Source organism: Perissodus microlepis, chromosome 7 (assembly GCF_051167445.1).
Source record: "Perissodus microlepis isolate ML-2025 ecotype Zambia chromosome 7, ASM5116744v1, whole genome shotgun sequence".
NCBI lineage: Eukaryota > Metazoa > Chordata > Actinopteri > Cichliformes > Cichlidae > Perissodus > Perissodus microlepis.
Window position 1 is genome coordinate 38,376,326 of NC_140467.1, and position 14,640 is coordinate 38,390,965.

The following is a 14,640-nucleotide window of genomic DNA, read 5'->3' on the forward strand; positions in this document are numbered from 1 at the left end:
GTAAATGCACAACAATGATGCAATAAAAATATATAAAAAAGAATAATACAATAGACAGTAAAAACAACTAAAGCAACAATGACTAAGGCTGTTTAAATAAAAAGTGTTTGGGGCAAACGTGTACTATAAGCCAGTCCATAAAAATGTGTCTTCAGTAAAGGCTTAAAATGTTCCAGTGTTTGTGCAGATCTAATATTTGGAGGCAGACTATTCACGAGTCTGGGACCTGCCACAGAGAAGGCTCTGTCGTCACGAGATTTAAGTTTAGACTGTGGAATAGATAACATTAGTTTTGAACTGAAGCTTATTGTTCTTTCTGGAGCATGAATAAATAGGAGCTCAGATAGGTAAGATGGGCCTTGACAATTTAGTGATTTAAAAACAAAAAATACAACTTTTAATTGGATCCTGTAAGTAACAGGAAGCCAGTGTAGGGAGGCCAACACTGGGATTATATGCTCCTTCCCATTTCACACCAGTCAGTAGACAAACAGCTGCATTTTGGACCAACTGAAGACAATAAATAGAGGACTTGTCCAAACAAAACTACAGGGGATTACAGTAGTCCAATCTTCAAGTAATGAACAGATGAATAACAAGTTCAAAGAAATTAGCTGGAAGGTATGGCTTTACCTTGGCTAGCTGTCTCAGGTGAAAAAAGCTAGACTGGACTACTGCACTCACCTGCCTACACAGCTTAAAGGAACCATCAAGGTACACACTGAGGGTTTTAACATTTGTCTTACAATGAGAGGATAAAGGGCCCAGAGCACTGTCAATATATTTGCTAATAGAACAATTTCTGTTTTGCTTTCATTTAATTTTAAATGGTTTAAGGACATCCACTGTTTAACGTCTTCAAGGCAACGTAATCACTGCTAAAATGAGTCTGGCCCTGTCTGTGCTTTTAAAGGCAAATAAACCTGCAAGTCATCTGCAAAACAGTGAAATTAAAGGTTATACTGTGGAAAAAATAGACCCCAGTGGCAACATATACAGTGCAAACAAGGCTGGACCCAAAATTGAGCCTTGAGGTACACCATAACTAAGAGTGGCTATTTTTGAGATGTAGGGACCCATGTTCACAAAAAAAGTCCTTTTTACTTTAATTTTCAATTAAGTAACATGGTAAATTTGACAGACTTGTAATAAGATAATATGCTTATTATTTATCTTTGTAATATTGTGGCTCCATACTATAGGAGTTTATACATTTGAACAATAAGCAAACATTTTCTTTGGGGTGGTGCCAGAAAGGGCATCTGTACGGTGGCCCTGAGAGGTTAAATGCACTGAAACCAAGAGGGTTTCAGGAAAGGGAAATAGAAACATTCTGCAAAGGCACACAAAACACAATGGAAGTTGAGTAAAGCAGAACAGAAGAAGAAAAACAAAGAGCTCACAAAACACCACAGAAGTGATCTAGGTGAGATGATAGCATGACAGAACAGCTGTGAAGCTGACTACCCAGACAACACCATCCATCAGCATTTGCTCATTAGTGAGACATCAGGGCAACTTTGATTATCTCTGCTTCAACACTACTTTTTGCAGTGTTGAAGCAGACATTTTCAAGATCATTTGGGAAGCATGAGTAGTGTAGCTGGATAATGCAGTGGCAACATTGTCATTTTTGGAACAATACATAACTGAAGCACAAGGTCACATATTGAGGAACTAGGACATAGTCTACTAATGGGTAGTTGGCTACTGAAGAAGGGACACTTACAGCTATGGATGCCCTATGGAACTAAAGATTGATAGGTCATTTTTTTAATACTGAAAAGAGGTTTCTAATAGCCCACACATTGAACTTTAGCATGTAACTATCGAAGTATTTAGATGTTATGTTAGCAGTAAGCTACATTAGTGCTACATTCTTTCAGTGGGAAAACAATGTCCATACTACATAATACTTCCCTAGTAGGAACAAGCAGACAGAGAAAACCCATGGGTGAAGTAGAGGTAAGCAACATTGTCCTGATGTCTTGCCAATGAGAAAGTTGCAATAACATTACCAAATTCCTCTCGCACAGAGAGAGGTAGAACGTAGGCAAAGCAGCCCTAAGCAACAGAGACACAACCTCTTCCCAATGAGCAAACACACGTCTCCACTATGTAACAACTACTACTACTCACATAGTGCATATAGGTCAGCAGTACTGGGTAATCTACAGTATCGTATGAATTGCACAGTTGAAACACACATTACCCTGCATCTATTTCTCCCTCACAACACTGACGAATTCCTTGTTTTTTTCATTGTGTTTAGTGCAGCTGTTCTGTTTTGCTTTAACTTCCATTGCATTTTATCAAACTTTCCTTGTGATTTGTCCTGGTTTCTGTGTTTTTCTTTTTGCTGGTATTTTCTTAGGTTACAGTGGATTTGACCTCTCAGGGCCACTATACATCAGATGTAAAAAGCTTCCTAAAATAGACACACAGAGGCACCAGCTGTGGAGACCCATTGTAAATAAGAGGCCAATAGTCAGTAGATATTTGTAACAAAATACATACTACACTCAGTTTTAATTGAACTAGCTCCTTATGAACACTGTGGGGAAGAGAAGCAAGGATGTGATCCAGATGTTTAATTCACTCAAGCTGCTCTTTCGGTTCACAATGAAAGCTTGTGTATGCACAATAAGACTCTTAAACAGAGAAGATGAACAACTACAAATAAATAACAGGCTTGTCTGATTTCTGACCCCAGCATTTCCTATTAGGATGTTCAAAGAAGATAAAAACACAAAATTCAAAGACCCAGTATACAGAGGAGAAAAAAGTAATGTACAGACTCTAAGAATTCAAACTGTACCAAGACCGCATGAAAACCAAAATAAATTGTCTGTGTCAGTTTATGTGATAGCAGAGACCAAAATGGAAAAAAAATTAAAGCCCAGACACAGGTGTGGAAGTAAGGGTGACATGCCCTGACTAATCAGACAATTAAGTAGGGCAAAAACGTCAGGATTTATTCTGTCTGGTAGACAATAAGATTTAGAGGGCTTAAGCAAATCAAACAAGGATGCACACAAAAGGGACTACTGATGTTTTACAAGGTCTAGACAGAAAACTTGATGAGGAGGTTATCTGCTGGAACCAAAGAAAGCAAACAGAGGGAGATATTTTTCATTGTTGGCTGTGGAACCAATCAGTGGGACTGCAGGTTCTCAAAGCAAAAGGGAAAAAAAAAACCCCAGCTCATTGTTGCTGGCTAGATCTGCCGTGCTGAAGTGCCAAAAAAAGAATAATAAAAATAATCCTCATTCATTCAGCTCCCCATTGTGAATTTAGCTCCAACAGACACTTAGCAAGAGCTGTCAGCTGTACCAATAAACACAGCACACTGTTAGACATTTTATTGTATTTTTACATTAACTTACTGGCAACACTATTGCCAGTAAGTTACTGTAATTACTGATCTACAGTATCTTTACTGTTGTGATGTTTTACAGTTCAACCACTTTACTGTAAACATATATTACAGTATAACAGCTTTACTGTAAATGTTGTTTGTGGTAATGCAGCTTTACTGTAAACGTGGTTTACAGTTAGAAAGACTTACCGTGATTAAGTTTTATAGTATCACTGTACTGCAATTGTGGTTTATGGTATAACACTGTAATTGTGTACAGTATAATTTGTTTAGACTGTAATTGTGTTTTACAGCATATAAAATAATATTAACATTCATATTCAATATAAGAACATTTACAAAAAACAATATAATTCAATAAAGTAGTCTCAGAATAGTGAATTAAACCAACATTTATTGTTGATAATTTTTTTTTAACAAGAAAAACATTTTTCAACTGAATAAAAACAATGTCAAAATAAATAGAAGCGTACATGAAAACTACACAGTCCTTCACCTTTCTGTGTCTGATTTTTTTAAGGAAAACAGTTTTTCATTCCACTAAAAACAGGACAAACCCACCAGCATGAACATTAGATAAGCTATTACAATTGTAAAACAAAAATTATTTACAAAATGTAATAATTATCAGTGGGTCCCAGGAAATAGAATGTGACATGGGATTTAGATTTCCGTTACCAGGATGGTCGGGTTCAGCGTAGTCTTTATCACCACCTGTCAAAGACACATCATCAATATTCATGTTTGCTCAGGTTATTCACTTGTTCACATCTGTCTGAGATCATTCATACTGTTGTATGGATGTGTGTACAGTATGTATATAATTATCAGCTATGTAAAAGATATTATCATCTCTGTATTCTTACCTAGTTGGAAGTCCTCCATTCAAACTCAGAGAGCCGCTGGAGGAAGGTGGTGATCCGAGGGCTGATGCTTGTAACCTTCCTCTTTACGACACGACCTGTCTTGCGGCTTGTACCAAGTTTTGCAGGGCATTTTGTTCCCATGTCTGGATTGATCCTCACAAAGAACCTTTTAACGGAAAAAAGGCTGCTTTAATTTCAAAATTAAAACATACATTACAGCAATCACCTATATGTTTCTGCAACTGTAGTCAAGCTATCACATATATTTCATTCTTAAATGGTGTAAAGTATTTACCTCTGTATCATCTCCAGTGTGATGGACGCTGACTCCTGATACTCAAGGTTGAAAACGTAGTATGACGCAAAGAAGACAGCAAGGGTGCTGGCAAAGTCATGCATCTGCTCAGGCTCATAAAATACCTTGCCCTCCAAACTGATCATCCAGCGGCTTGCAGACATGAAATTATTCCCTAAAAACAGACAAGAGTCCAATAAGACAATGTGCTCACCCTTACAAATAAGGTTTCCACAAGAATGCTGGATAGCAGGCCTCACACTGTACAAAAATAGAATCCACACGGTTTGCTGCTATTTCTCTTATTATTTATTATGTAATGAAAATTATGATCAATTACAGGAAAAAACTGCCTAATGTTTTGGCATTTTGGCCTGTGCTGAAATGTTAGGCTGTTTTTTCCTGTTGGTCATTGTGTATAATAAATAATAAGAGAAACAGCAGCAAACTGTGTGTATTCTATTTTTATACAATATAAAACAGACAAACCCCTGTTACGTAAGTTGTTGTGGGTACAAATACCACAATAATTACATAGATTTTTTACAAAAATATTACAAGAGGATTGAAACTATTTACTTACCAAGCGCTATTACCCTTGGTGTGATGGGTAAGGTCATCTCTCTCTCAACAGACATCTTGGTGGAAAAAGCCATTAAAACACAAAAGGAACTGATTTGAATGATGATACCCAAAATCATTGAAATATTTTTCCTTTGTTTATGTTGACAGTATTGAGAGTGCATGTGTAAAATTTTAAATATAATTACGTCAGCCAAGATGAAGATTGAGTCCTCTTTTTCTTGGAAGTACTTCATCAGAAGAAGGATGGCTGCTGTGGCGATCTGGTTGTGGTTCAGCTTTGCACTGTCGCACTCACGTAGCAGATGTTCAATCTCCTTGTTCCACTGAAGTCTCTGGCTTTGAAAGAAGTTCAAAATTCTCCTTCCTTTCGTAAGAAGGGCTTCACTGAGACGTGTCTCTACCTCAATATCTGTGAGTGTGTGGAAGTGAGTGCAGAGGCCTCTTTTAGTAAAAAGAAATGGCCAATGCTCTTGAACCTCACATAAGGTGGGGGCAGGCCAAGAATTAAGCATGTGCCTCTGGTAAATATAAGTCAAAGACATATAAGTATTTACATCTGTTGTTTCAATTGCTTGAGGACCTGCTGATCTGAAGACAGTTGACATAGTCTGTCTTTTTGTCTCCAAAGTTTCAGTCGTTTCTCCTTCTGGTAGGGTTGTGGGTTGCCAGTTGATGCAACCATAGCTATCAAGTTCAGATCTCCCCCTTTTGATGGCAACATCACCCTCATTGTTTTCCCTGGTAGACCTTTTTCTTGGCTTTTTAAATGGAACCTATGAAACAATAAACCACAGTTGAGATTAGAGCAGGCTAACCTGCATGAGAAACTTCAAAACTGGGTTAGATTGTTTTAGCAGTCTTTAAATTTCCAAAAAAATGTTGTCTACCTTTATTCTCACTAAATATGTCTTTTTACCTGCTGTTTTGTCTTGTCTCTCAAAGAACTCAGGCTACATCACACTGTCAGCGCGGCCAGCAAGGGCAGGAGGACAGCAATGCACCACACTGGGCGGGAAAAGACAGAGAGACAATTGTTAATTTAATGTTGCATTTATTTAACCCTTGAAAAATATATTTACATAAGTAAATAAAAGAAAAAAAACACACAACCCATCTTTTCCAGAATAATTCAACTAATTGCTCTTTTGACCAACCTAACACAGACGTTACATGGTTTTCCTATGAAAAAGACCCTGGAAGACGTTGTATTAAAGGAAAAAAAACATGCTCTCCCCTTCCCACTTAAAAAAATAATAAATATTAAACTTAGGTTGGAGTTCCTCGCGCCACCAACCTAATGTTATATTAACTTTTTAATGTTGTGTACTGCAGCTCACACAAAATTAAATAAAGCAGGCTAACCTACATGAGCAAGCTCAAAACTGGATACGATTGTTTTAGCAGTCTCTAAATTTCCAAAAAAAAAGTTGTCTTTCTTTATTCTCATTAAATGTGTATTTTTACCTGCTGCTTTGTCTTGTCTTTCAAAGAGCTGAAGCTAAATGTCCCACTGTTAGCGTGGCCAGCTTCTCAATAGTCATAGAACAGAAGCGCAGGAGGACAATGCACCACACTCAGCGGGAAAAAGACAAAGACTGTCGTTGCGCCTGTGTTCCTCGCCCCTCCCCGTGGAAAATATATATCTAAATATATATTTAAATAAGAAAAGAAAAAAAACACACACAACCTATTTTTTCCAGAATAATTCAGCTAATGTGCTATTTCGACCAAGCTAACACCGATTTTAAGCCCCCCCCTCCCCCACACAAAAAATATATATGCTCTTAAAAATTAATAAACGAGTATGTTAGGTAGGAGAGTCCTTTGCATTACCTTATGACGTCCCGTTTGCAGTTTCCACACAGAGGTCCAACAATAACAAGGTGCAAAATCTTTTGTCCTCTCGAGCATATCGTAAGGAAGAGTTAACAAAGTTGGCCTGTCTTTCCTCTCCTGTCAATCACTGGATCACAGGTCATGTCAGTCAGGATATGGAGTGGTGGTTGGTAGAGGTAGGTGGGTGGGCGGGGCCAGCATGCATTCAGTGTGTGTTTCACTAAGTTGGGTTGACTAGTTCCCAGAAGAGTTCTGTACATGTTGCACGTTCAGTAAATGAGCAATTCAGTTACTGCTCGACTGAGAAGCCTCCGCCAAATTATTACAATATTCTCCACTGACTGAAGTTCGCCTTTCTGCGTCTTTTTTAAATAACTTTATTCACTACTTGTCACAAGTACAAAATTACACAAAAACAGACAGCAGCAACAACCTAAGTGAAATCCAACAACAGAATAGTGGCAAGTAAAAAAATTAACAAAAGGAAGTGTGAATCTTGTTCAGGGTTAATCAGAGATAAGTGATGGAGATGCAGCAATGTGAATTCTGCTTTTTTTATTTGTAGTTAACCTTATAGTCTTTACATATGAATGGAAGTCAATTAAGAAAACACAGAATTTTGGGAGAGATTTGGAGAACCTTGCTTTATAAAATTTCCCTACAAGGAGGCCTTTCTGCATTCTTTTCCCTCTCCCCAGGAGCAGCTGTCACTTGAATTGATCTCTATGGCAACGCAGTGGCAAGCACACATTTGCAGCAGCTGTGCATGTGCATACAACTGCATGCAGCAGATTAGATGATCAGAATTCTTGAACCTTTCACACAGGCAAGTCCCCTAAAAAGTCAAAACCATAATACTTTCACTGGTATCATACTGACAAATGGCATAGGTTGGAGGAAAATCTGGAAATGGTTGGCAGTGAAAGAGTTAAAATGTAATGCACTATTGCAACCAACCACTGAAAGAGTAAAAATACACAAACAGTATGATGAACCATTCAAATCACATAATACAGTAGCACTACTGCTAATGTGTTAACGGTAGGTATAACTACTACCGCAATTTTAAAAAATACAGTAAGTAAATGTAAATAACCTTAATATACCCATAATGCAAAGCAAATTACAGTAATTAACTGTAGAAATGTTTTCAGGTAAGTTACTGGGCATTTTGTGGTATTTTACTGTGAAAAATACAGCAAAGGTTAACAGTGCACAGACATGCAGTTACCGCATGTACAAAGTTATGAACCATGATTCAAACAAATTTTGTCTGTTTAAAACATTATATGTCAAGTATGTGAAGATTCCAAGGTAAGTGATATTGTAGTTCCTCTTAAGAGACCAGCAGCTTGAACACTGGTCCCAGCATAATACATTATTTCAGTTCTGTTTGTTCTTTCTCTTGCAAGAAATTCATCTGGCTCTAAACCTTCTTTAGTATGGTATTCCTCAATACACAATGGATACACTATGTGTTTTCATGTGGTATTGAAAGTTTGCAATGTTGGTCACTTTTCTGACTGTACACATTTACACACAAATACATGATTAATTTTCCTTATTTTTTTTAGCAGGGTCCCATAGTCTGCTACTTTTTCCCAGTGATTTTTTAAGCAAAACTACAAGCATTCACTTTGCTATATGCTCAGCTACACCTGGAAAAATAATGTTCAAGTGACCTGTGACAGAAAACAGTTCTAAAATGTCATTGCAAAGGCCAGTCATGCACACGATCTGCTTGCCATGATGTTATTCAGCTGAAAAACATCAAATGCAGGTTTTCCACATATCAGAGCAACTGCCACAATAAAAGATCCCAGCTGGCCACTGGATTCAAACACAGGACTTTATTGTTGTGAGACAACTGTGCAGACCCAATGAAATGTTTTGTGTGCAAAATTATTTTTAAAAAAAACTTGTGCAAAGTAATATTTAGCTATAACTGACTAAAATCTCATATTAATAAATAATATATTTTTTGGCACACTTAAAAAAGTAGCAGATGGCTGGTCAGTCACTCCTTTCTACAAGATTGCAAATTATCTCAAAAATAAAGGAAGTCACTCAGCCGCAATCTGGACCCTTGCAAATACTCGTTCTCTGAAGCAGCAGAGAAACGCTGTGAAGTTTGTTTACTTGCACTCTGATTATTCCATTAATGTTAATTTAACGGAGGAATCAAAGGGAGAAATTGAATATTTTGAAAGCTCAAAGCAGAGCACACTCATCTGTGCTATGTTTCTATAAATAAGTAATCAGGAAAAAAGGTTAAAAGTCATTATTAAAGTCATATATTAAAAGATATTAAAAGTCATGGGAGGAATCTAGTTTGCTTATTTTACTGTGTTGAAGAGGGCTGTGCTGATCAAATCAAACCCATTGTTTTTAACCATGTAGCATTTGAAATTTTGTATGGTTTTTTTTTCTGTTTATTTTCTGGAGAGGTATTTTCACCGCAGTGACCATAAGGTTAACGCAGATATACGCATTAAACCTGACAAAGCATAATTACATTCTGTAATAAGAACTAGTTAATTCCTACCAAAGCTACAGCTGTGATAATCCTTTTAATGTCATCTCTCACCCTTCCATTCCAGTTCCTAATGTTTACACCCAATTAGTGTCTCTGCACAAGTCTGGCAGTTGGACTTGTACTCTTATGCATGACTTCGTACAATCTCTTGGGCCTTTCATCATCTCTAATACCTTGTTATCTGCAGTAAGCCAAGGGCCAGCTGAACCCGATATCGTATAATTACCAGTGAATGAGTCCCTAACTGCCTTTTATTTGTCATCAATTATTCATGTACTTGCAGGTGAGCAAGCTCATGCATCTGAGCCATACTTGTATGACCTTTTCTTAAATGAAAGGGTAACAAACAACCCCTCACACACATTCAGTGTTCTACAACCAAAACTCCAAAACAAAAACAAAAGTTGGAACAACATTTGCATAAAGTGTAAATCAAAAGAATGCAATCTCAAACTAAGCCATTGTGAACATCTCAAAGAAGCAAACACGCCTCAAAACAGTTTGTCGTGCCCAATAGATTCTTACTCAAAAAACAAAAAAACAGTCATTGACCCTGTTTTACTATTTTATTCATATATATATATACATATACATATATATGAACAATGTCGTTGACCCGCTGAGAATAACATAGCTGTTTGACTGACTGGGCATAGGCTTTGGCTTCCCCCCAGCACAGAAAATCTGCATATATTGTCAATCTAACACTAGAAAATGCCAAATAAAGAGGACATAAGAACAGTGCATAACCATAGTTATTCCTATGACTTCTGGATTGTCATACTGATGAATCCTACCTGTGGGTAATTTTCCTCTTTTATCTCATCAAAAACTACCAGAGACACGAAATTAATGGTTCACTACCTGCTGACCTTTCACTTTTCAGGCACCCCATGCTCATGTATGGAGGACTTTCCCCCCTTTGTATCACAAACTGTCCATATAAGCTGTTTTCATCCTTATTCAGCCATTATTGCTGGGCTGAGGGACCTAAAATGTCCACAAGAACATCTTAGGATTGAGCTTTCTATCATTAAAGTGGGTTAATGATAACAGCTTCATTCTGGGTTGGGGGAAAATTAAATCTACTGTGTTTGATTTAGTAGACCCTAAGTAAAAACAGCAGCAAGTTGCTTGGAGAACTGATGTCTTTGAGATCTCCAGTTCAAACAGTTATTTAGACTGAATGGCCATGATGGGATTTAAGGAAGATTAACTCAAGAATGAAATCCTAAATCCTAAATACTAATCTTCTAAATACAATAGTCTTACCCTAACAGCTTGCTTTTTTCCCAGTTCTACTTGCTATGAGGGTCACTCTCTAATGCTGCAAATGGAACATGTTTCTAGAAGTAGTTTCTTGATTTCTTACTTCATAACTGTTTTTGATGTTAAGGCACAATAAAATTGAAAACAAAAAACAAGCGAATAAGAATGAGAGAGGGGGTTTTAAATTTGGAATGCTCCCAAATGCTTTGGCACATTTTTCAAAACATTGTTTTTGGATTTCTCCAAACAGCTCATGTGCTGCAGATTGCTGTAATTCATCCAGAACCTTTTTGTATCACTGGAAAAAGCCGTCGCCACCAAAATGACAAGTTCCTTTGACAGTGTGTAAAACCAAGGAGGTCGACCTATTTAGATGGTGTATCAGAGTGAATACTCTATATTCTGATACATTCTACATTACACACAGACAAAACTATTATTTACCTTTTGTGTGAGAAAAATATCAAGCAATAGTAACACAATGTGGTACAATAAAGTACAGAAAAAATGAAAACTTACATATCACAGCACTGAACAACAATGTAAAGTACATAGATAGCACTTTTCTAGTCTTACTGGCAACTCAAAAGTTACAAGTCACATTTTAAAAATTCAAATCTATACATTCAAAGCACTTCACAGAGATATGCAATCACAAATTGCATCTCTGTGAACTGTGGGAGAAGGCCAGAGTACCCAGAGAGAAAACCAACATAGACACAGGGGCAACATGCAAACTCGGCACACAAAGGCCCCAGCTGGTGGTTTCAAGCCCAGGATGAAGTGGAAACCTGTATAGGGCGTACCCTGCCTCCTGCCCCATGACAGATGGGGTCTCCAGTCCCCCGAGACCTTGAATTGCATAAATGGAAGAGATGGATGGATGGATGGATTTCCTAAAGTGATCCAACATGCACACAAAAAATTGTTTTATTCTTTTGTACAGGTGCTACTAATTTTTGTTAAATTTGACCCACATCTGTTCAGATGAAATTTAGGATTACAAGGATGAATCAAATCAAATACATTTGTGTTTTTTATGGAATCTTGAAAGTTTATATGCCATGTCTGTGCATTTTCTATGAATAGAGTTCACCGGGTACTTTGACACTGTGAGAACTGTCTGTGTTTCTACTATATTTGCCCAGGTTTCTGCAGAGAGACAAACCTAATGGTCTTCAAATGATCATGAGGGAATTTTGAATCAGTGAAAACAACATAATGTATTTTTTGGACCACAAGGCGAACCGGATTATAATGCGCAGTCAGATAAGTCAAACTTTACTCAAATCATTCTTCTTGCTTCCTCCACTTCCATTCCATTGATTCATTAATGGTGAATTCTCTCGCAGCTGCTCTATTCCCATGTTGTTGCAGTATATTCATGACTAACCTCGTATTGTGGATGGATTATCTCAGTTGTTCTCCTGACTGAAGTTTGGTCCAGAGGTGTCGAACTCCAGGCCTCGAGGGCCGGTGTCCTGCAGGTTTTAGATCTCACCCTGTTTCAACACACCTGAATCAGATGATTAGTTCATTACCAGGCCTCTGGAGAACTTCAAGACATGTTGAGAAGGTCATTTAGCCATTTAAATCAGCTGTGTTGGATCAAGGACACATCTAAAACCTGCGGGACACCAGCCCTCGAGGCCTGGAGTTCGACACCTGTGGTTTACAGCATCCTGCCATGCGATTGCATTTGTCCCTAACCATCGGGAACCCTCACGTTAATGTTCATCGAGAGGAAAAAAGTTAGTGTTCATCCTCCAGCTTCACTGTGTTTATGTTATGCTAACATAGCTGTGTCGCTAGCTATCACGTAGCACATCATTATACACCAGCTAGTCCAACTTCAGTAATCCTACAAAAGTCACTGCTGTTTAGTTTCCTGTCTTCATTTATGTTGGAAGTGATAGCAGAGCTGTACCTTTTAATTCTTTCAGAAATTTCTCAGTCAGAACATGGTACATCATGTTTAGGTGGAAACTAGCGAGCTAACTTCCTGCTAACTCCCACTCCGATAAATTTAATAAATTCTGTTTTTATGGATGCCTGGATGTTAAACTTTATTGTTACAACTGGTAAAGCAGCAACACTGATGATTTTATTAAAGATGAAAGAATTTAGACAGTTTTTAACTCTCAGTGATGCCACAGTGTTCGTTTGACTTTGGGACATGAAGCAGAGTTTTCTCCTGGATTACTCCACGAGGCTCCTGACTACGGTACCCATAATGCTCTGACAATCCATGAAGCGGTGTGGCTTCGTAGCTTAAAATTAACGAATTTTAAGTGCGCCTTATAGTCCGAAAAATACGGTAGGAGTGATAATACGTATATAGTACACATGAAGAACAGAGGTCAGAGGGTGTCTTGAGAAATGCTGCCTGAACACAGACACACAATCTCTAATAGGGCAGCAGGATTAGCAGTGTTTTCTCATAGGAAGAAGGTTCTTGGTTCAAATCCCAGCTGGTGCCTGTTTGCATGTTCTTTCTAATCCTGCATGGGTTTCCTCTGGCTTTCTCTCAATTCAAAGACACTGGGTTAGATTAGGTTAAGTTAACTCGCAATTTTAATATGAAATTAATGTATATGAATGTATAATTAAAGTGTGACTTGTACTTAAAAGTGCTTTGAGGGGGTGCAGTAAGACTAGAAAAGTGCTATATACATGCAGTTGTATTTCATTGCACCTGAAATGTAACTTCAGAATCATCTAAAAATAAAAATCACAGAATCCATTTATTCCAAGGTTACTGAGATTAAAACAGAGATTAATGGGCGGGGGATAATATGATTATAAAAGCACATGAGCTGCCATTTCAATGAGTGTGGGGAAACACATGCAAGGTTTCCTGTCACTGTTTTGAATGCACAGACTAGTTTCCAAAAAGCAGTTGTTTATGTTTTGTGTTCTAAATCTAAATCAATATTATATTCACATTGGTAATTATGGATGGTAGTTATGAGGATTTTTTAATGACACAGCAGCGATGACAGTGTTTAAGTTGTTTAGTTGTATGAGAAATCCCAGTAGTTCCACAATGTTCTTTCACATTCAATAAAACACATTAAAATGATTCTTGTTGTCCTGTGTGATATTGTGTGATAACAGATAAAAGCAATTAAAAAAAAGAAGAAAAAAAACAACTTTACAGGTTTCTTTCAGCAACAAATCTAACACAACCTTTTGGGAAGACAGCTGTTGTATTGCGCTGGTGGTCCACAGCAGAGTCCGCCAGAGCAACGCCTTTGTGCAATAACAAATGTTGCCTGACAGAATGTCCTTGAGAGATGTGTGGAGGACATTAAAGGCGTAGATGAATGCATTTCTGTCCTTCAGTCACGGCAACACTGAATTGTGACAAGCCAGTTAATGCTAACTATTCCTTCCTTTGCTGACAGTCATTAACTTTGAAGGAAAAGCAGAACTGACCCTACTCCTGTGCAACAGGAGAGCAGGAAAGTGACACAGAGAACATAGAGTAACGCTTCCTTAGAATTAAACATAAAAATCAGAGGTGTGCTCTGAGACAAAAATCTCTATTTACTTGTAGAAAGATATGAACGAGTTGGGTTTTTTTTTTTAGTTTTTTTCCATGCAGGACATGGTACCATCATGTGCAGCTGGATGGACATGGCGGATGAGAAAAAAGATTACCTCAGGATAGGTGTAGATGAGCCCCAGGCACAATTTCAGAGAACCACTTCCAATCTAGGACACACTCACAAAACCTCTGGGCGGAAGGAACCATCAGGATTACTCTCCAGTCTGATTAATATGGACAAAAGAAAGGAAAGATGTGTATGTACTGCATGCCCAACCTCTTGGCCTCTCATTTCACTATCCAATATATGTTGTTTTTCTTGTT

General features: G+C 37.7%; 1 protein-coding gene across 1 annotated transcript; it reads right to left on the reverse strand.

Moving 5' to 3' along the window:
• Nucleotides 1-3,755: 3,755 nt before the first annotated feature.
• LOC146383594 (uncharacterized) lies at nucleotides 3,756-8,442 on the reverse strand. The gene is made up of 6 exons (XM_084934925.1): nucleotides 6,959-8,442; nucleotides 6,042-6,130; nucleotides 5,124-5,898; nucleotides 4,541-4,715; nucleotides 4,246-4,411; nucleotides 3,756-4,093 (listed from the first exon to the last, which is right to left on the reverse strand). Exons 3-5 carry the CDS (start codon nucleotides 5,728-5,730, stop codon nucleotides 4,246-4,248), a joined length of 948 nt encoding a protein of 315 aa, XP_084791051.1. The 5' UTR covers nucleotides 5,731-5,898; nucleotides 6,042-6,130; nucleotides 6,959-8,442; the 3' UTR covers nucleotides 3,756-4,093.
• Nucleotides 8,443-14,640: the final 6,198 nt, after the last annotated feature.